General features: G+C 37.5%; 1 protein-coding gene across 1 annotated transcript in view; it reads left to right on the forward strand.

Annotated features, from left to right (window-relative positions):
• The window catches only part of TEX15 (testis expressed 15, meiosis and synapsis associated), a 77,991-nt gene that overhangs the window by 32,216 nt on the left and 22,297 nt on the right, over positions 1-23,478 (forward strand). The window contains exons 6-8 of the mRNA XM_023551134.2: positions 13,657-13,894; positions 17,927-18,073; positions 19,977-20,139. Coding sequence (XP_023406902.2) covers positions 13,657-13,894; positions 17,927-18,073; positions 19,977-20,139 — 548 coding nt within the window. The remainder of the gene's footprint in view (positions 1-13,656; positions 13,895-17,926; positions 18,074-19,976; positions 20,140-23,478) is intronic.

Consider the following 23,478-nt stretch of genomic DNA (forward strand, 5'->3'; position numbering starts at 1 on the left):
TTCAAATTTTATCTTGTTTTTGATACGCAGTCAAAGACTGGTACCTAAATGTAAAATTAAGTTAAATTTTTATCTCACTTTTTTAACCAGTGATACCAGGAAGTACCCTTGAATCTTTTTAGCCTTAAGGCACAAGTGGAAAATAAAAATAAGTAGAATGATTAGTAGAAGAAAATAGAATGGAGAGATGAAAAGAAAAAGTGGTAATAACATTGACTGCCTCTGCCTTTATGTAACTTAGAGAATGTAACAAGTTAAATAAATTTCAGGAAAAGCAAGAAGCTCCAAAAAGAACGATCTCCACTTGTTATGTACCACTTCCTAAGTATGGAATCTGCAAAACACCTTACTGATCTAAACATCCATATTCATTCATTCCTTCAACATCTCTTCACTGGGTCAGACATTTAGGTACCCTTGGAGAAAAGTGAATAAAGTTTGTTCCTCAGCCCTAAAGAATTTACATTCCAATGGAGAACGACATACAACTAAATATAAAACAGTATAATACCTAGGCACACAGGTGAGGGATTGGTTATTCTTCCTGAGAGTCTTAAGAGAGAGATTTTGAAGAGCTAAGAAACTTGAGCTGACTTCAGTGAGTAAGGGAGAAACTGAATTCAGTCCTCTTTTTTTTTTTTTTTTAAGAGTATTGCTCTGTTGGTATCTTGCCCTATTTGTATCAGTTTGGCCTTTTTTTTTTTTTTAAAGATAATTCTTAAACACATTTTGAATTTATTTGAAAGGATATCGTTTTAAAGATTGTCAGTACCCAGTTTGATATGATGTTGTGGTTGAATTTGTACTTAATGTATCAATTTACATCTCATCCCAGATGAATAGCCTGAGCATTCTGTGAAAAATGTTGTCCACGTTGTCAGTGACTGATTCCAAAGAAGGGCAGAACTAAGCCAGTTTGGGCCAGTGATACGGTGGAGAGAGGTTGGTTTGACGTCTCTGGGAGAGAGAAGCCAGTCTGACGTGAACAAGGAAGCATACTGCTCTAGCTAATAGTAGCACTCTTGGGGTAATGAGATTAGCATTAGCATGACTCAAAGCTAAGGATGAAGCCCTGATGGTACAGTGGGTAAGCCCTTGGCTGCTAACCAAAAGGTTGGCAGTTCGAATCCACCAGCCACTCCTTGGAAACTGAATGGGACAGTTCTACCCTGTCTTGTGGGAAAAGAGCCATAAGAACCCACACCGTTCTCGCATGGGAAGTTGTTGATACGGTTTCTCTTGTATCGTGGGGCACAGATCATGTACATCAGGAGGGAAATTGTACAAAAAACATTTGGAATGTTAAGAGTGCTATGGCCATTTCCAGTTTAGACCCAAGAAGGCTTTTTAAAATCAGAGAAAATTCAGATTCAGTAAGAAAGGTTCTTTCTGCTTGTGGGCTAGGTTCTCAGTCCAGCTTTGAGAGATTAATTTAGAGAATTCATTTTTTCCAAAGTTAGTGTGAATATGGGTTTAAAAAAGATTTAACAGGAGTTAACGTATACAGCAAAACATAAATCTGTTGCTTTAGACCTCTCCAAAATTTTAAGAATTTTCTGGCTGAGAAAGAGACTAGTCAGGTTTATACAGTAAAGATGTATCTTAGATTCAATCTGGGGGGAAGAAACAGTTTCCAATCGGAGTCCAATAGGTAAAAGCCATTCTAAATTCAAGGCATTAGGGGAGGTCAGGAGACCTCTGAAGACTTGTTGCCAGGAGACAGAAATTCTAAGACTCACCTCTTGTTTAAACAATAGCTCTTGCTATGGTTACTAGCCTTTGGAATTTTGAGGACAAGAAATCCTACCTATATTTTGAATAGAAGGATATGCTCTGAGCTAAGGGCTAGTTAGCATTGATCATTGTAGTGCCATTCTTTCTTCACGTTTCTGAATTTAATTCTAGTTAACCTACTTTTTCTTCACTAACGTTATTTAGGTGTTGCTAACTTAACCTTTTGGTGTGTACTGTGTGAGTACTGTCATTTTCTCACCTGGAAATGAAGTGTATCACTCACAGCATGAGTCTGGACTTCAGTGCAGTAACTGGATGAGACTTTGGGTTACCCCTTCTGGTGAGGTGGATTGAAAGTGCTTTGTGTGGGCAAGTGCAGTTTTGAAAGTGTATGTGTTGTAAGAGGGGTGTATATAAATATTGAGCCGAACAGGCAGAATGTGGTAGACTGTAGTCTTCCCACCAGTTCTAGACCATCTTAGATACTTAGTCTGAACCATTCTTTGTCCCATTCCCCTTGTCCTTTATTGGTTTACTGATGTGCAAGTCTAGCCAGTATGGGCCAGTAGAACACAGCCTGACAACTGCTTGGAGACCCTGAGAAGGCGAAGTTAGTATCTCTCCTGGTGGATGTGAGCAAGGAAGCCTGTAGACCTAGTGGCTGCTGGCAGCCTTGTTATGACCATGAGAGAAACCAGACATGGATAAACCTAAAACTGTGGAAAGCAGAGTGGAGAGTCAAGAAAAAAAATCCTCATTTCCTAGTATTGTTGAGGGACTGAGTAAATTCAGACTGCCTGTATTTGGCAGCATCACGTTCCCCCCGAAGATGCACGTTTTAATGCCTAGAATCTGTGACTGTGTTACCTTAGGTGGCAAAAAGGGACCTTCTAGATGTGATTGGGTTACAGACCTTGAGATGGGGAATTGTTCTAGATTATCTGGTGAGTCCATTTTAACTGCAGATGTGATTGAAATTAGAGACCTTGAGATCGGGAGTTATTCTAGATTATTCAAGTGAGCCCATTTTAATCACATAAGATGTTAAAAACCGAAAAAGGCAGAAGACTGCATCAGAGAGAGGAGATAGAAGAAAGAAGGGTGAGAGAGACTCAAGCTACCATTGCTGACTTTACTGATGGAGGAAGGGGCCCATGAGCCAAGGAACGTGGCCGACTTCTAGAAGCTGGGAATGGCTCTTGGGTGACAGCCCACAAGAAAACAGAGACCTTAATCCTACAATTGCAAGTCATTGCATTCTGTCAAGGAAAGGGATCCTCCCCTCGAACCTCAGAAGGAAACGCAGCCCTGCCCCCACCTTGATTTTAGCCTGATGAGACCGTGTCACATTTATGACCTGCATAACTGTAAAAGAATAAATTTGTGTTGTTCAAAGCAGCTAAGCTTGTGGTAATTGTTACAGAAGCAATAAAAAACTAATATACTACCCAGTCTCTGGACCTCTTGTAAGTTAGCCAGTTTCTTTCTTATTTAAACCTTGTTGAATCTCAATTTCTACTTGCGGTCTGTGCTTCACTTCATATATTACACTTTGAGCCAGTGGACAGTGATTGCTTATCTCCAGTAATCTGATGGGTTTGAAAACAAGTAAGTACCCTTTCGAGCTCTCCAAAGGAAATAACCTCGTTTCTTTAACTGTTTTCTAAAAAACATATTTACTTGAATAATTTTCTATCCTAGACAGCCCTAGTAGCTAAATACACTCATTTTCTTTGTTTTCCGGTTAAACATGGAAATAATGTTTCCCGGTGTTTCATTTACTTGTAATTATCTACAGTATTCAAGTTATCTTGGAATTTATTCTTTATGATGTAATTAATTATGACACGAGCATTATGTTTGAGGCACTTATACCCTGTGCTCTAATTCTGGTGTAATTTAAGTAGGAAGACAACATGGTAGCACAGAGTTAATTATAAAGTCAGTCTTCTGAAAGATACCCAAGATTACAGTCCTGTTTCTACCATTCACTAGTTGTGCTGTACTTACTTCTGTAACTTCTCTGTCAGTATCAGTTTTCTCTTCTAAATTTTTTACTCAAAGTTTAATAAAATGGTTGTTAAAAATAGTGACCAAAAATGAGAAGCCCATGAATGAGAGTACAGCTACACAGTTCAACACTTGAGTGCTGAGATGATTTGGGGATTTTTACTCTGGAGTTTAAAGTATATATAAAGTTCAGGGTCTGACAAATTTTGACATTTATTCCTTATTAGCATGCATAAAAACATGGGGAAATGTTTCTGAAAAAATTATTCCTAACTCTTGTGTGTTTATTTATATTTTGAAGATCTGTTATATATTTAAGATAAATTTACTGTTAGCACTGAATTTGATGCTTATTATCTGTTGGTAATAGGTCACTTTTTTTTTAATAATTTTTATTGTGCTTTAAGTGAAAGTTTACAAATCAAGTCAGTCTCTCACATGTAAACTTATATACACCTTACTACATACCTCCATTTACTCTCCCCCTAATGAGTCAGCCCACGCCCTCCTTCCGGTCTCTCCTTTCGTGACCATTTTGCCAGTTTTAATCCCCTCTACCCTCCCATCTCCCCTCCAGACAGGAGATGCCAACGTAGTCTCAAGTGTCCACGTGGTGCAGGTAGCTCACTCCTCACCAGCATCCCTCTCCAACCCATTGTCCGGTCCAATCCATGTCTGAAGAGTTGTCTTCGGGAATGGTTCCTGTCCTGGGCCAACAAGGTTTGGGGACCCTCACCGCTGGGGTCCTCCTAGTCTCAGTCAGACCTTTAAGTTTGGTCTTTTTATGAGAATTTGGGGTCTGCATCCCACTGTTCTCCTGCTCCCTCAGAGGTTCTCCGTTGTGTTCCCTGTCAGGGCAGTCATCAGTTGTGGCCAGGGACCATCTAGTTCTTCTGGTCTCAAAATGACGTTGTCTCTAGTTCATGTAGCCCTTTCTGTCTCTTGGCCTCATAAGGTAATAGGTCACTTTTATGTGCTAGTTCTTTATAGTCTTATGTGATTACATGTTACCGTACACACAAAAGACTGGTCAGATTCATGTTACCGTGTCTGAGATGGAAATCTTCAGACTCAGAGCTTCTGTCCTTTAATATGCTGACACAGATCCTAGTGTCTGAATAACTTTGAAAAACCAAATCTTTTACCAGAGTCTTTAGAGTCAGGTATAGTTTTAAAAGCCAAGTAGACATAACATCACACAATTGTACATGGAAAATATGTTGAAATGGCAAATGTTTTGTTGTATATAAACTTACCACCACCACTAAAAAAAAAGGCAATTAGGCCTAAATTTTTTTCAAATGTAATTTTGAAAACATTAATCGATAACTATGAAGTATTTATTAGTGTTACTACTAACACAGAATGCCAGGAAATGTTTTCTACTTTAATTTACCCTAGTTTTGTAGCCCTGGGTCAGGTCTGTATTGAGTCATATTATCCGATTCCATTGATTGCTTCGAAAGGATATAATTTCTAGCCAGCAAGCTGACTAGGGAAAAGGATACTTATTTTCTTTCACTGCAGAACAACACTGGCCCCAGTAGAAGAGCCTCCTCAGTTTGCTGATAAAGTGGTTAAATGCCACTCCAGGTCTTTAGTCGAAAAATCTTTTATAGCTTCTTAAGAAGAAATTAGTGGGCTCACGTGACACGTAAGAGGTTAATTATTTTCTATTTCTGTTTCTTCCTGTTGACACTAGAGTTTGCAGATCTTCAATCAAATCAAAAGTCATAATTTGACGTCATAAATGTTGTAATTTCTACTTAACCCTAACTTACATGGGTCTGGCTGTAATCGGCCTTTTTCCATGAAATCATACTTTCTGAGTTTATTGCGCAGGGAGATGTGTAGAAAGCAAAATGGGGGGAGAGTAGTAGCGTTACATCTCAGAGATGCGGTAATTGCCGTAGGGCATTACAAGCATCCACACCAAAGCTAACTTCATTACGTAAATGGAGACGAGAAACATAGCCTTATAGTGAGGTTTTTGAAACTGGAACTCTCAGCACTGCTTCTTACTGACTATAGGATATTTCTGCGTAAACTTACGGAAGTATCATACTTAGAAAAGTGCTTGGATGTTAAGTGTATAACTTTTTTTTAATACAGCCATGTAACCAGTGCCCAAATCAGGAAACAGAACATTTCTCAAGAAGTATCTCTAGTGCCCCTCCCAGTCACCATTCCTCTCAGCAGTGGTAACCACTATCCTGACTTATCTAACAACGTAAATTAGCTTTACCCGTCTTTGAACTTCGTATAAATGTAATCAGTACAGTATTCTATTCTGTGTCTTGTGTGTTTTCATTTAGTAGTATCTGTGAAAGTCATCCATATTGTTCCATGTGGCAGTAGTTCTCATTGCTGTATAAATTTTGATTCTGTGACTATAACACAGTTTGTCCATTCTGCTGTCGATGGGCCTTTGAATTGTTGTCATCTTTAACATTCTTGTAGGTACGTGCCTTTTGATGAACATACATACACATTTGTTTCTCTTGGCAATCTACCTAGGATGTACTTGCTAGGTGATAGGGTATGCATGTATTTCTCGTGAATAGAAACTACTAAACTGGTTGTCCAATGTGATGATACAAAGTTTTATTTCCAACATAAATTCTGTTTTTCCATATCATTACCACCACTTGGTATTATTCTTATCATTTAGCCATTCTTTTGTTGTGTAGTGTATCTTAGTGTGGTTTTAATTTGTATTTCCCTGATTGCTAATGAACTTGAGCATCTTTTTATATGTTTTTTGACTGGTTAGATACTCTCTTTTTATCAAGTCCTTTGCCCATTTTTCAATTGGTTTGTCCCCTTTTTTCATACTGGTTTATATAGAGTCCTTAATATATTCTGGTTACAACTTCCTTTGTCAGATATAAGCATTGCAAATATTACTGCCTTCTCCCACACAGTTGTTTGAGTTTTTATGGTCTTAATAGTGTTTATGATGAACACTAGTTCTTAATTTTGATGTTAAATATATCAGATTTTTCCTTTATGATTAGCCCCTTTTGTGTTCCGTCTAAGAGGTCATTGCCTTCCTGAAAAGCCGCAGAGATATTCTTCAGTTTCCTTCTGAAAGGTTTGTTGTTTTACATTTTAGGTTTAGTTTGCAGTTGCGTGATGTTAGGTAGGTTTCAAGGTCATCTTTTTCCTCATCTTGCTAAACAGTTGAACAAACTCCATTTATTGAAAGATTATCCCCACCCCTCACTGACTCGAGTGGTGTCACTGTCATAAGTCAGAGCACCATGTATGTGTATTTGTGTTTCTGGACTCTACTTTGTTCCTTAGTCTGCCTATTCACTGTACTGAAGCCACAGTGTTTTAATTATTGTGTCTTTATAAATCTTAAGTGATAGATAAGTCCTCTAGTTTTATTCTTCAAAATTACCTTGGCTATACTTGGCCCTTTAGATTTTGCCATCAATTTTAGAATCAGTTTGTCAGTTTCCACACGTGTGTGCGCGCACACACACACACACACACACATTTGCTGGAGTTTTTATTAGAATTGCATTGAATCCGTACATAAATTTGGAAAAAATAACTGTCTTACAATATTGAGTCTTTTGCTCCATAAACATGGTATACTTCTCAATTTTGTTAGGCCTTTTAAGTTTCTCTCAGTAACATCAATTTCAGTATTAAGTTCTTGATATACAACTGGGTAAGTGTTTATTAATTTTTTTAATGATGTTGTGAACCATATGCTCTTCGGGGGTTGATATATAGAGATAACGAATTTTTTGCGTGTTGATCCTGTATTCATTAGCCTTGTGATATTAATTGTAGTAGAATGTAGATTCACTTGTATTTTCTTTGTATACAACCATTTATCTCAATGACAGTTTTATTTCTTTTTGTCCAATTTTTATGCCTCTCATTTGTTTTTCTTACTTTATGGCAGTGACTAGTACATGCAGTACAGTACAGCATAGAAGTGATGGTAGTGGGCATCAGTGTCTCATTGCAAGTTTCAGAGAAGATTATCACTAATTCACCCTTAAGTGTGATCTTGTGTGTTGTGCTAATATAGATGTAAATTTTCTACATATATACCACTTCTCACTTACCGACATCTTAGGTTCCAAAGATCAGGTTGTTATGTGAAAATCAACATTATGCAAAAGTCAAGGCCTCGCCCCTGGTGCATCTCGGGATGTACATGGTGCAGCGGCCCTCTGTCCCCACTATGCCTTCTCTACCACCAAAGAGCCCATGGGTGTTGGGGGTGGGGGGGTGGTGATTGGGGGTTGCCTTCTGACTCTGGATCAGCAGGGGCTCATTATCACCTGGCCGCATTCCAGGCCTTCCCGTGGACTCCCATGCCTCATCTGTCTACCTTCCCACTCCATCAGCCCCAGAGATGGGCCTCGGTGGCAGGTGGCTTCTGGGCTTGCAGGCAGTTGGGGCCTGGCCACATAAGCCTGGTGGAGGCTGTAGAGGTGGCAGAGAGGCCTCTTTAGAAGAAGAGACTTCAAAGACCCCTGCCTGATTCTGGCCACCCTGGCTTCTGCTAGCATTTCTTTTAATATATGTCTGCTAACTATAAAATATTCTTGTTCATCTTAAAATACCTTATTTTAGTGTTTATGTTTAAGAAGTATTTTCACTAGAACAGAATTCCGAATTGGCAGAGTTTTTGCTGTTTAGCACTTCAAAGATTTCATTCTTTTTTTTTGTTTATTCCATATCCTTCATTTTTGTTGTTCAAACTGTTACTTCTTTTTTTAAGGTAATATACTTTCTTTTTTTCTGTAGCTGCTTTTAATAATATCTCTTCATATTTTTGCATTTTGGTTTGCTGGTTTTGCTTTGTTTTTATCATTTTACTTATGATGGACCTAAGTATGTTTATCTTTGTATTGATCCTGATTTGGGTTTGTAAAACTTAAATCTTTAAGCTGATGTCCTTTGGAAAATTTTCAACTCCATCACTTCACATATTGCTTCTCCATTCTCTGCCACTTTTCTGAGACATCAGTTAAACATATATTAGAATTTTTCATTGTTTCTCTAATGTTTCTTACTCTCTTCAACTTGGATACTTTCTGTTGACCTTTCATTTAGTTTATTAATCCTGGCTTTATGACTAATCTGTTAATACCATTTAGTGGGTTCTTAATTTTAATTAATGTGTTTATAATTCTGGAAACCGTGGTGGCGTAGTGGTTAAGTGCTACGGCTGCTAACCAAAGGGTCGGCAGTTCGAATCCACCAGGTACTCCTTGGAAACTCTATGGGGCGGTTCTACTCTGTCCTATAGGGTCGCTATGAGTCGGAATCGACTCGACGGTACTGGATTGGGTTTTTATTTATAATTCTAGAATTTTTTTATAGACTCCAATTTTCTGCTGCAATTTTTTTTTTTTTTTTGCCTTTTTATCATCAGTTTTCTTTCTTTTCTTTGTTGGACATATTAATTGCTTACTTTGAGGTGGTCCAGTGTCTAGATCACACCTGGTTCTATTTGTATCATCTGTTTTTCTCTTGGTCATCAGTCATATGATACTCTCCTATGGCGTGCCTAGTTATTTTTTATTGAGTGCAGTCATTGTCTGAAATACAGCAAAGGCTCCGTATTGTATCATATTTCTCTAGAGAAGGTTTCACTCTTACCCTGCTCCTACACAGATGGTCAAGTCTCATTCCTACATGCAAGGACTTAAATGAGTTGCAGCCAGATTGCAGTTTTGGTAAGACTCTGAATACATCTTTTTCATCCCTCTTCTGGGATGCAGCTCTCAAGGCCCAACTGAGATCCTGATGTGTTCACTGGGGGGTCCTTTGCCCTCTTGGGTCCTAAGCTATAATACTTCTCAACAAAGAAAGACTACTTTTCAGTTGCTTTTTGCTAAGGCTCTTAGTTTCCCAATCCAGGTAGCTTCAGAATCCGCAAATATTCTGAGAAAATAACTATGTCGTAAGCTCACTTCTCCACCTGCTCTCCCCAGGATCTTGTCCCCTCCAGTTCATTTTCTTTCACCACACTTCCCTCCAGGACCACCAGAAGCTCTACTCGTTCTTTGTACACAAGTAGCAGCCTTTAACACAAACAAAGCCTGTAGCCTCTGGCCCTGTGTGCGGAGTTGGAAAATGTTCTTAGAGAAAAATCTGTTGCAGACTTTCAGCTTATTTCTTTGAATTCATCTTGTTTGAGAATCCTGCCAACTGAGTTCGGTCTGCATGAGCAGCTGCCTGATAGTATTTAAGAATTCTCATAATTTCTTTGACCATACTTATTCAATTTGCATGCTGAGCATATAGTCCAAGAAGCTGGACTATACAAAGAATACGGCATCAGGATTGGAGGAACACTTATTAACAACATGTGATATGCAGATGACACAACTTTGGTTGCTGAAAATGAAGAGGACTTGAAGTGCTTACTGATGAAGGTCAAAGACCACAGCCTTGAGTGTGGATTGCACCTCAACATAAAGGAAACAAAAATCCTCACAACAGAAGCAATAAGCAATATCATGATAAATGGTGAAAAGATTGAAGTTTTCAAGGATTGCATTTCACTCGGATCCACAGTCAATGCCCATGGGAGCAGCAGTCAAGAAATCAACATATCGCATTATGCAAATCTGCAAGTACGCTGTGAAGTGTTGTCATGGATTGAATTATGTCCTCCAAAAAATACGTGTCAACTTGGTTAGGCCATGATTCCCAGTATTGTGTGGTTGTCCTCCATTTTGTGATTGTGATTTTATGTTGAGAGGGTTAGGGTGGGCTTGTAATACCACCCTTACTCAGGTTACTTCCCTGATCCAAGGTAAAGGGAGTTTCCCTGAAGTGTGTCCTGCACCACCTTTTATCTCTCAAGAGATAAAAGGAAAGGGAAACAAGCAGAGAGTTGGGGACCTCATACCACCAAGAAAGAAGCACCAGGAGCAGAGCGCACTTTTTGGTTCTGGGGTCCCTGCGCCTGAGAAGCTCCTCAACCATGGGAAGATTGAGGACAAGAACCTTCCTCCAGAGCTGACAGAGAAAGCCTTTCCCTGGAGCTGACACTCTGAATTTGGACTTGTAACTTATTAGACTGTGAGAAAATACATTTCTGTTTGTTAAAGCCATCCACTCTTGGTATCTCTGTTGTAGCAGTACTAGATGACTAAGAAAGGTGTTAAAAGGCAAAGATGTCCCTTTAAGGACTAAGGTGCACCTGCCCCAAGCCATGATGTGTTCAGTCACCTCATATGTGTGTGAAAGCTGGACAATGAATAAGAAAGACCTAAGAAGAATTGATGCCTTCGAGTTATGGTGTTGGCAGGGAATATTGAATATACCATGGACTGCCAGAAGAACAAACAGATCTGTCTTGGAAAAAGTACAGCCAGAATGCTCCTTAGAAGCAATGATGGTAAGACTTTGTCTCACATACTTGGACATGTTATCAGGAGGGATCAGTCTCTGGAAAAGGACATCATACTTGGTAAAATAGAGGGTCAGCAAAAAAGAGGAAGACTCTTAATGAGATGGACTGACACAGTGGCTTAAACATAGCAACGATTGTGAGGATGGTGCAGGACTTCGCAGTGTTTTTTGTTCTGTTGTACATGGGGTCACTGTGTCAAATCAACTCGATGCACCTAACAACATGTGGTTCAAAATTTAAAGCTAATAAAAACTCTCAAAAATTCTCCCATCTAGATGCTTTACCAAAATAGGCATATTTTGGTAATATGCCTACCTCAAGCCCTCCCAGATAACCACAATTTCATTCATTCTTAAATGCATATTATTCCACATTAACTCTGAAATCAGAATATATCCAGTGAATCAGTATTGTGTCATATCAATGCACTGACATTTTAGTTTGTCATAAAATAACGGTGCAGCTTATAATTGACGCACCTAAGATTCAATTAAATAGTGTTAATTGACTACACTTAAACTAACAAATGCAAATACATGTTTCTCCCCATCTTTTTCTTAGATAACAGTGGCTCACTCCTTTGTATCTTGCTTTTTTTACTTAAACTAGTGAGTTTTGTAGATATTTAAATCAGTACCTAGAGAGCGTCCTCATTTTAAAAAGTATGTTTTGTTACATGAACATACCACTGTGTTTTTATGCAAATAATACACGCATTATATATTTTTTGCCAACTACATAGCCCCTCCGTGTGTTATTTTTGTAAGTGCACAATGCCAATTTTTTTTTTTAACATGTTGGTGACTTCAATTTCTATTTCTGATGACATGGAAACTTCACTTAAGATAGGTGTTGGTCTTACATTACTTCAAATTAATTAATTAAAGAAACAAACTCATAGTTTTCATTGTTTATTTTCCGATTACTGGGGGATTACCAAACTCGATCCATGATTTCTTGAACATGGCTTATACCTTTCTTAAACAGTTACTATCAAAAGTAACATTTTCAGACTATTTTTATACATATAAACAGGAGATTAAAGAAAGCGAGTAGAAGGAAAATAATAGAATGATACGATTTACCTGTAATTTGGGAGGATGAGTGAACGAGTCCAAAATTCACTTCAGAAAATGTGATGAGACACTTGTGGTATATGCATGGGTGCTCTGTGCCAGAGTATTTTACTTAATTTCATCATTTCCACGTGTTATATGTGTGGGCATGTTATTTGCAAAAAAAAGAAAAAAATTTTTTACACAGTTTCATACTGAGATAAATTTAGATTGCTTTCAAGCTTTTGTTTCATTTATGATATGTTTTCTTGGCGAATTGACCCATTTATCATTATTTAATGTTCCTCTTTACCCTTGGTAAAATTTTTTTGTTCTGAAATTTGCTTTGTCTGATATTCATAAGACCATTTCCAGGTTTCTTTTGTGTTTTGTACCGCATATCTTCTTTCATTCTTTTACTTTTTAACATACGTCTTTATTTTTAAGGTTAGTTTCTTATAGACAGTCTAATAGTTGGGTGTTGCTTTTTATATCCAGTCTGAAAATCTCTGCCTTTCAATGGTAGTGTTTACATCAGTTACATTTAATGTAATTATTGATATGGTTGGATTTAAAATTTCAAGAGTATATGTACTTTAGATAATAACCTTTTCTGAAGAGGATTCATAGTTTTCTTACTAAAAAAAAAAAAAAAACCCTCACATCGACCCTATAGGACAGAGTAGAACTGGCTCATAGAGTTTCCAAGGAGCACCTGGTGGATTTGAACTGCTGACCTTTTGGTTAGCAGCCGTAGCATTTAACTACTATGCCACCAGGGTTTCCTTCTTACTAACCTGTTAGTTTTTTTTTTCTTACTAATAGGAGTTTGTAATAAAATCTTAACTTGTTTTTCCTAGCTGTTACCTGTATCTCTGAATAATGGAGAATGTCCCTAATAATTGAACTTATATATATATGTGTATATATATATAGTTTTATTGAGGAAATGCATATTTTTCTCTCCACAGCATAATCAGTAAGAGCTTAAGCTCTGGAACCTGGCCGTCAAGAGTTGGCATGTAAATTCCAACTTGACCACTCTGTTCCTTTGGCGAGTTTCAGCTTTCTGAACCTCGTTGTTCTCATTTCTGAAATGTGCTTAGCAATAGAAATGGTAAAAACACCACCTTCTTGAGTTAAGAACGGGAGGAAAAAATGCATGTAAAGCTTAAGATTTGACAGTACTGGGCACCTAAACAGCATTCAAGATTTGTTAATTTTTACCATTATTATCACTGGCTTAGAATGTGACCCATAAAATCTGGACAAGTAGTAATTTTTAGCCCCTTCTTGAATTTGTAGATGGCTTTCAATCTGACTTTTTTAGCGTAGGATAGTCACATCTCTGAATGTTTTCATTAATTTTATTGTTTTCTAACTGTAGTAAGCTGAAATATTTACCTTCTTGAAAATTCTGCTGATACACTCACTTAACTACGCATTATTCTGTTTTAGGTCAGAGATGCGTGAGAGTGGAAGACATGGGAGAGAGCTTGAAGAACATTTCTGCTTTTTAGCGCTTTCTCAGAGTGATGTGGCTGAGATACATCAGAATGGAATGAGTACCAAGTCATCTACATTAAAGATACTAGGAAATCCTCTTCTCGGAATTTATGTATTTCGGCACGTCGATGTTGCCTTGAATTATGCGCATAGTAGAAACAGTGCTGTAGAAAGTATTATAATTTTTAAGGTAGGTAGCATAAACCAAATATTAAATATCATAGTTTGCTCTAAGTTTATCTGAGTATGTTTTCTTTTCAATGTAAATTACTAGTGTTTTTAAATTATATAAAATAAAATATTGTTATCTTTATCATTGGAAATTTTCCTCTCTACCTTTTTTTTTTTTTCTTACCTGTACCTTTAGTTGGGTGTACAGCACAAAGCAAAATTCCGAGTAAAGAAAGACTGCTTTTGTCATCTTTGTCTTCCCAATGTCCATCTTCTTCTGTCCTGATTGACCCTTTTCTTTTTCCTTCTTTTGTCCAGACCATAATTCATAACATAGTGTTTTAAGTCTTTCTCTGAAACATTGTGTTTTAATAATTCTGGCTTAAACTAAATTACCAAACTTTGACAGTTTAATTAATGTTACTGCACCAATGTTAGTTGCCTAGTTTAGATAGTTGTTTCATGGTTATGTAAGTTAACATTAGGAAGAGCCGGAAACGGCATGTATGGAACTTCTGAACTAATTTCGCAACTTTTCTGAGAGTCTAAAATTAGTTCACAGCAGAAGCAGTGACTCTCACAGCGGAATCTCAACCATCAACAAATTGGTTAAGATTTACTCTTGGTTTAATTGCAGCTTTGCCAGGACTACTAAAATCACAGTGGGAGTCAGTATCCATGTTTGTGTAAGGACAACTTAGGATGTGTGTATATCCACATACGACCAACAGTTCGTTTGGTGTACTTCCTTATATTTTATACCTTAAATACATAAATATTTATTTTTATATTAAAAATTCATACATTCATTTTAGAAACTTTGGAACATACTAAAAAGCTCCAAAAGCCCATTAATAACCATAATTAATTTTTTTGTATGTTTTTATTTAGTTCTCTGTTTATATATGCAGATTAAAAAAAAACAAAAAAATATATACAGATAAAAATGTGTAATTGTGATTAAGATATGTTCTTACTTTACATAATATTTTATAACTTGCCTTTTTTTACTAATTATAAAATCAACTTTTCCAGGATAGTAAATATTCTCTCTAATACTATTTTTAATGGCTGCATAGTATTCCCTAGTAAACCTCTATCACAAATTTGCTTAAGAAATTTTCAAGTATTGGTATATAAGTTTTTCGGTTTTTGGTTTGTTTTTTGTTTACACTTCTAAATACTACTTGGATCATAATTGTAGGTATGTTCTTACACACATTTTTGATTATTTGCTAAGAATTAATTGGTTAATTCTTAGATATACTTTTACAGCTTTTGGTAGGTAATACCCAGTTGTCCTGCGATATTAGAACTACCCCATAGGGTTTCTAAGACTGTAATCTTTACAGAAGCAGAGTACCACATCTTTCTCCTATGGAGTGGCTGGTAAGTTCGAAGTACAACCTTTTGGTTAGCAGCTGAGTGCTTAACCACTGCACCACCAGGGCTCCTTGAGAAAGGTGGTGGTGGTTGTTAGGTGTGAACAAATCATTTCCAACTGGTAGCGACCCTGTGTACAACAGGACAAAACACTACCCAGTCCTGTGCCATTCTTAAAATCATTGCTATGCTTGAGCCCCATCATTGCAGCCACTGCATCAATCCATCTCATTGAGGGTCTTCCTCTTCTTCATAGACCCTCCACTTTGCCGTGCATTATGTCCTTCTCCAGGGACTGGTCCCTCCTGGTAATACGTCCAAAGCAAGTAAGATCATGTCCCACCATCCTTGCTTCCAAGGAGCATTCATTCTGGCTGTGCTTCTTCCAGGATAGATCTGTTTGTTCTTCTGGCAGTCCATGGTATATTCAGTATTCCTTGCCTGCACCATAATGCAAAGACATCAATTCTTAGGTCTTCCTTATTCATTGTCCAGCTTTCACATGCACATCAGACAATTAAAAATACCATGGCTTGGGTCAGATGCACCTTAGTCCTCAAAGTGACGTCTTTGCTTTTTAACACTTTAACGAGGGCTTTTACAGCACATTTGCCCAATGCAATATGTTGTTTGATTTCTTGACTGCTGCTTTCATGGGCGTTGACTATGGATCCAAGTAAAATGGAATCCCTGACAACTTCAGTCTTTTCTCCGTTTATCATGATGTTGCTTATTGGTGCAGTTGTGAGGATTTTTGTTTTCTGTATGTTGAGGTGTAATCCATACTGAAGGCTGTGCTTTTTGATCTTCATCAGTAAGTGCTTCAAGTCCTTTTTGCTTTCTGCAAGCAAGGTTATATCATCTGCATACCGCAGGTTGTCAGTGAGTCTTCCTCCAATCCTGGTACCGAGATCTTCTTCTAATAGTCCAACTTCTCTGCTGTAAAAAAAAAAACAAACCTGCTGTACTCGTTGACGTTTCCATCACAGTATGGGGGGAATGCTTGGGAATGCTTGTTACTGCAAACCATCACTAACTATAAATAATTCGGCTTTAAAAAATTTTTTTTGCCAGTCTGATCTGTGAGAGTTTATCATTGCTGGTTCAGTTTTTTTTCCTTTTTTGTGTGTGCTGAATTTAAATATGCTGTATGTATTCGTAGGCTGTATTTAGTGAATTGCTTATTAATCTTTTGCCAGTTTTCTTATTTTTCCTGTTTAATTTGTAAACATTCTCATTTCATTAAAGTGTATTTTGAGAGCTAGACTTTTCTCTGTATGTTACTGTTTTTAGGTGCTATCAAGTCAATTTTCGAGCGGTAGCAACCTCATGTGACAGAGGGGAACTAACCCATAGCGCTTTTTAGGCTGTATTCCTTGGAGCAGATAGCTAGGTCTTTCTCCTGTGAAGCCACTGGCTGGGTTTGAACAGTTGACCTTTCAGCAGCTGAGCGCTTAACCATTGTGCCACCAGGACTCCTTTTTGTCCATATAATGTTTTATTATTTAGGTTTTTTAATTTAAATAAAATTTTTATTTCTGAGTAATTTTTAGACTTTACAGAAAAGTTGCAAAGATCAGTTTCGTATGTAATTCACCCAACTTTGACACTCATTTAACGTTGGTTCATTACTGTTATCTAAACAGACTTTATTTGGCCGCTCCTCTCCACCAGTGTCTTTTCTGTTCCAGAATCTAATCCAGGATACCACGTTACATTTTTGAATGAATTATTGTTTTCTTATTTTGATTTTTGAATGAATTGTTTTTATTTTTAATTTCGAATGAACTATTAACCTATTAAATAATAGCAATAGAGTTGCTGAGTTTAAATAAAATGTGAAACTTTTGTCATATTCATTGCACTTTCTCCCAGCTTGTCTTTTGTCACTTAATTATGTTCATGACTTTTAAAAAAATTTATACTTATTTGTTTTGGATGTATAGAAGTTCTAGAATATTTTATAGTCTGAGTTTTGGTTCATAATTTCCTGCCATGAATGCTTAGAAAAGACTTCACTTGAAATTAGACAAATACCTGCCTGTATTTCTATAATATTTTCATTATTTTTTAATAAATATTTAACTTGATTGGTATTTATTTTGGATTATAGATTAAAAATTTAAATTTTCAGTTGTCTCACGCCATTTATTGAATATTCTTGCTTAATCTCCAGTGGTATCTTTTTTATTATACTACATTTTCGTGTGTGCTTGGATTTATTTCTGGACTTTTTATTTTGTTCTACTGGGTTTGTTTTTTTTTCCTTACAGTAGTACCAGCCTTTTAAAACATAATTTAAATATCTGGAAGTGCAGTCACCTACCCTGTTCTCTATCTCTGATCCAAAGATTTTTTTCAGAAATCTCTAAGCTATTCTTGTTTGTTTAGTCTTTCAGAATAGTTCTTAGACTAAAAGTCATTTCTAAAAATATGCTTTTGACTTTTTTTTGCAGTTACTCTAAATCTTAGAGTTTGATTTGGGAGAGAATTAGCATAATTTCAGCATTAAGTTACCCCATTCATCTGGGACGTGAGCTTTCTCTCCATTCATCTCTCTAAATTCCTTAAAAATAGTGTTAACCTTAATTTGTGATTCCAAATATGTAAGTGCTTTTTAAGTGTTTTGGTATATTCCTTTTTTTTTTTTTTGACTATTTGCTTTTAGGTTCTATTTGGAAAAGTGAAGAAAATTCAGCCTTCTGTGGATAAAAACAAAGTTGCTTTGGATCCGTCTCCTAATTTTGATTGCCACATGTCAAGAAATATACCTTCTCTGAAAGATACCATTGAACTCCAAGCCTACGGTTCAGCAGTATGTTAACTTTTCAGTTCGTGTGCCTGTTTGAAAGGCCCGTTCTTCTCAGTGTATGATAAAAGACTTAAAAGAACTTCCCAAAATATTAATAGAAAGTTTCTTGATTTATTCAATATAATATGAACTTAAATAAATAGTGAAAGCTGTTTCAGTATTTGTGACCTGGGAATGTTAAGAAAGAAGTTTCCAGATCTACATTTAACTTTGTTCAAAGTATAGTGGCTACTTTATTTAGATATTCCATAGATTAATTCCTAAGTGACAACATACCAACTTCACTTTTTTTAAAAATAATTTTTATTGAGCTTTAAGTGAACGTTTACAAATCAAGTCAGTCTGTCACATATAAGCTTATATACACCTTACTCCATACGCCCACTTACTCTCCCCCTAATGAGTCAGCCCTTCCAGTCTCTCCTTCGTGACAATTTTGCCAGTTTCTGACCCTCTCTACCCTCCTATCTCCTCTCCAGACGGGAGATGCCAACACAGTCTCAAGTGTCCACCTGGTACAAGTAGCTCACTCTTCATCATCATCTCTCTCCTCCCCATTGTCCAGTCCCTCCCATGTCTGATGAGTTGTCTTCGGGAATGGTTCCTGTCCTGGGCCAACAGAAGGTTTGGGGACCATGCCCGCCGGGGTTCCTCTAGTCTCAGTCAGACCATTAAGTCTGGTCTTTCTATGAGAATTTGCCAACTTCACTTTTGAAAAGGCTATTCCATAACAAGTTATTAATCCTTTGTACCTTCAAAAGGAGAAAAGGTTTATTGTATTAAGTCGTTTTTGTTGTTAGGTGCTGTACAGTTGATATTCTACTCACAGCAACCCCATGTCACAGAGTAGAACGGTCCCATAGGAGTATTTTAGCCTGTAACCTTCACAGGAGCAGATCACCAGGCCTTTCTCCCATGAGGCTGCTAAGTGGGTTTGAACTGCCAGTCTTTCAGTTAGCAGCTGAGTGCTTAACCTTTGCACCACCAGGTCTCCTTACTATTAAGTACTGGATGTCAGTCTTCTATCGTACATTGCTGCAACTCTTAGTGGACCTTTAATCGTCTGCATGCGCACGTCCATACAGAAGGTACCAAGCTATGGTTATTTTCATAACTGACTCGTATAGTATAGTGGCTCCAGACCATATGCAAAACATTGGCCTTTTAATGAGAAGATTTTTTATTTAAAAATAGATTGCATCTGCTTCTGCAGACATTAGTAGCCTATCAAAAAATATGTGGGAGAAAAGAAAAATTTTCACCTGAGGTGGTGAAGGAGAGAGAGTATTTACACATTGTGGGGTTGGCAGCCAATGTCACAAAACAATTTGTGTGTTAACTGTTCAATGAGAAACTGATTTGTTCTGTAAACTTTCACCTAAATCACAATAAAAATAAATAGAAAAAAATTCTTTTAGATACCTACCAAAAATCTGTTGTTAGGTACCGTCAGGTTGATTCTAACTCACAGCGGCTCTATGTAAAACAACAAAATACTGCCCGCTCCTGTGCCATCCTGAAAAATGTTGTTAATGCTTGAGCCCATTGTTGCAGCCACTATGTCAGTCCATCTTGTTGAGGGTCTTCCTCTTTTTCTCTGACCCTCTACTTTACCAGGCATGATGTTCTTTTCCGGGGGCGGGTTCCTCGTGATAACACATCCAGAGTATGTGAGACGTAGTCTCGCAATCCTTGCTTCTAAGGCGCATTCTGGTTGTACTTTTTCCAAGACAAACTAGAGTAGAAGAAAACAGGGAGAGGGAGTATACAGAAGCAGATGAGTAAATAACATCGTGCAGTTATGTAAATTTTTTTTTTTTTTTAAGAATAGGAACTTATTTAAGTCTGATTTTTAAAATAAATCCGCATAAAAATGTCATCCTTTTTTTCCTTCTTTATCTTTCAGGTGTACTTCTATGAATACAATGATCTTTTAAAGCCAGTAGATAAACCTAGACAGTGCCTTCCATATGCAGTAGTAACAGTAAAAGTTATTGGCCAAAGAATAGATAATGGATATCTTATGACATCTTTGAGATTCCTCTCAACAGGATTTCCTAAGAGGACTGGTAAGAGACATGCTATTTTATTTCATAGCATTTGCAGTGATCCTAAGTTTTCTGAATATTATTTTCTAATAGAGTATGACTCTCTAAACCAAATAGTTGTGTTTTTACCTTTTTTCCATTGTGTATATATTTATAGGATCACTTTGCGTGTACATTTGTGACTTCTTTTGCTCAGTTATATATACATAGTATTTCATTGTATGACTATACGCCACTCTACTAGGGATATTTGGGCAGTTTCCATATTCATATTCTAGAAATTCTATTTTAAATATTTATGTATGTGAATCTTGGCGCATATGTGCAAGAGATTTTCTATAGCATATGTACATCCGGAATGTGCAGGTTAAACGAAAGAGGACGTCAAATGGTTTTCCAAACTGGATGCATCAGCTTATGTATTTACCAGCAGTCTGTGGGCATTCCTCCTACTCAGCATCCTTCCCAATACATACTGTACTTAAAGCATTTGTTTTTTAGCCCCAGTCTAGTGAGTATGAGACGGTATCTCATTATGATTTGAATTTGCTTATTAATGGGCTTGAGGACCTGTCTGCATCCTTGCCAACACCTGATACCATCAAACTTTTTTCATGTTCTTACAACTCTGGTAGGTAAGAGGTAGTATCTTTAAGGTTTTATTTAGCTTCATGGTTCATAATATTCCTTTGTAATGCTCTTTATTTCTGTAAGGTCAGTAGTAATATCCTTGCTTCCTTTTCTGACTTAAGTAATTTTGTCTTCTATTTTTCTTGGTCAGCCTGAGTAAAGGTTAATTTTGTTGCATTTTTCAAAGAACCACTTTTTGGTTTCACTGATTTTTGCTATTTTTTGTTCTTTAATGTTTATTCTTTCCTTCTTATTGTTTGCTTTGGGGTTTAGTTTGCCCTTCTTTTTCCAGTGTCTTAATGTTAGGTTAGTTTTGAGACCTTTCTTCTTTGTGTTAACATTGCAGTTACAGCTATAAATTTTCCTCTAAACACTGCTGTAGTTCTTCTAAGTTTTGGTATATTGTGTCTGTATTTACAGTTATCTCAAAGTATTTTCTAATTTCCCTTTTGGTATCTTCTTTAACCCATTAGTTATTTAGGAATGTGTTGTTTAATTTCTTCAGAATTGTGAATTTCTCAAATTTCCTTCTGTTACTGATGTCTACTTTTATTCTACTGTGGTTGGAGAACATACTTTGTGTTATTCCTGTCCTTTTAAAAATAAACCTGTTGTTGTTAGGTGCTGTTGAGTTGATTCCAACTCATAGCAACCCCAGAGGACAGAGTTGAACTGCTCCATAGGGTTTCCAAGGAGTGGCTTAACCACTGTGCCACCAGGGCTCCAAAAATACACATGCTCCTCATTTATCGACTATCTCGTTATCCAACATTTCACATTTACAACAATAGTAAAAAAATCTACTATCTGACTATTTTGCGCGTTAATGAGGTGGCGGGTGTGGCAGCAACGACTGTGAAGTATAGTCCCTCAAGGAGGGTCTCCAGGTTGCCTCCGGGAAGCTGGGCCAGGCTACGCTCCATTCCCTTCTGAGGGCACCTGCCACCGCGTCCATCTGCCACACAGGGCTGGCCTTATCCGTGGCCTCGGCCTCCAGGCTCAGGCAGAGAGGCGGCACCGAGCCAGCAGGCGCCTGTTCTGGGTTCTCAGCTCCTATGCAGCTTGAGGCTCTGCAACTCAAAATTGATGTGGACTGGGAAGGGAGGAAAGGAGGAGTCATTGGAGAGGTTGTTGGGAAGAAATGCATGCGAGTTTAGTGATATCTCAAAGTGAGCTGAACTAAACCTGAAGCCACCTCCTTGATGAGGCCTGGTGAAAGGCCAGGCTCCATCACCCTCCCAGGAACTCTGGAGCCTTGTTGATTCTCCAGGCCTAGAGGGCAGAGCAGGCTCAGGGATCATGAATGCAGGGCTTGCAAGAGTGGAGCGAAGCCCAGGAGCTGGCTCTGTGAAGGAAGCTCTGAACCAGCACAGGAGGAAGGTGAAGTGGTTAAGCCATGGGCCCTCCAGTGACACAGCCCAGCTTTATCCAGCTTTGTCTCCTCCAAGCCTCTTCCTCAGCAGAGGAATAATCCATAACTGGACTTGTCACAGTGATGAGCACATCAGTACAACTTGAAGAAAAAAAAAAAAAAACCTGTTGCCGTGGAGTTGATTCCAACTCATAGCAATCCTATAGCACGGAATAGAACTGCCCCGTAGGATTTCCAAGGAGCAGCTGGTGGATTTGAACTGCCGACCTTTTGGTTAGCAGCCAGTCTCTTAACCACTGCACCAGGACTCAGTAAATCTTAGCAGTTATTATTTTTATGTTCGTGTTTTCTAAGTTAAAAAAAAAATTGGACAAATGTATGGTCTGAACACAAAAAAAAATCTTCCATTTTTGCGTAACGCTGATTTTTGTACCACCTGGTCTTTGGAATCTAACCAGGTTGATAAGTAAGGATTGGATGTATCAAGGTTTGTTTTATGGCCTAGCATGTGATCTCTCCTGTAGAAAGTTCCTTGTGCATTTGAGAAGAATATATATTCTTTTGTTGGGTGGAGTATTGTGTTAAGAATCTAGTTGTTCAGAACTTCTGTTTTCTTGATGATTTCCTGCTTGGCTGTTCTATCCATCATTGGAAGTGAGGTATTGAAGTCTCCAACCGTTATTGTTGAATCATCTTTATCTTTTCATTTCTGTCAGTTTTCCTTTCATGTACTGATTATGTGTACTTTGTCCTTTATCTTTTGTATCTTTGACCTCATTAATGATTCTTAAGTTATTATTGTGTTCCTATTCAGTGTTGTTTCCTCAAGTCTAACTTTTTTTTCTCAGTTACATTTCTTGGGTGTTTTGTTGTTCTAATGTGGCTTTTAAGGACTTTTATCTTTCTCTTTAATTTCTATTCTGAGTTCAGCAAAACTCTTTTTTTTGTGCTTTATTATCTTTTTCGAAACACAGAATCTCCTCTTTAAAGACAATATGCTATTTATAATTTCCTTGATATTTAAGTTTTCCTGTTTTGTTTTTTTTTTCCTGTTAGTACCTTTCTAGTTACTTATTTTGGGGTCTTGGTACCTGCTGTCCTAATTTCCTAAGACTGCCGTAACAATATACCACAAAGTGGTTATTTTGAACAGAAATTTCAAAGAACAGAAATTAATTTTGTCACAGCTCTGAAGGCTGAGGTCAAAATTAGGGTACTGGCCTCGTCGATTCCTCCTGAGGGATCTGAGAGAGGAGCTGTTCCCTGCCCTCTCCTAGCTTTTGGGTTTTCCCTGGCAATCCCTGGCATTCTTATGCTGCTTGTAGGTACTTCTGCGTCCGTCTTCACAGGATGTCTGT

This window comes from Loxodonta africana, chromosome 19 (genome assembly GCF_030014295.1).
Source record: "Loxodonta africana isolate mLoxAfr1 chromosome 19, mLoxAfr1.hap2, whole genome shotgun sequence".
Classification (NCBI taxonomy): Eukaryota; Metazoa; Chordata; class Mammalia; order Proboscidea; family Elephantidae; genus Loxodonta; species Loxodonta africana.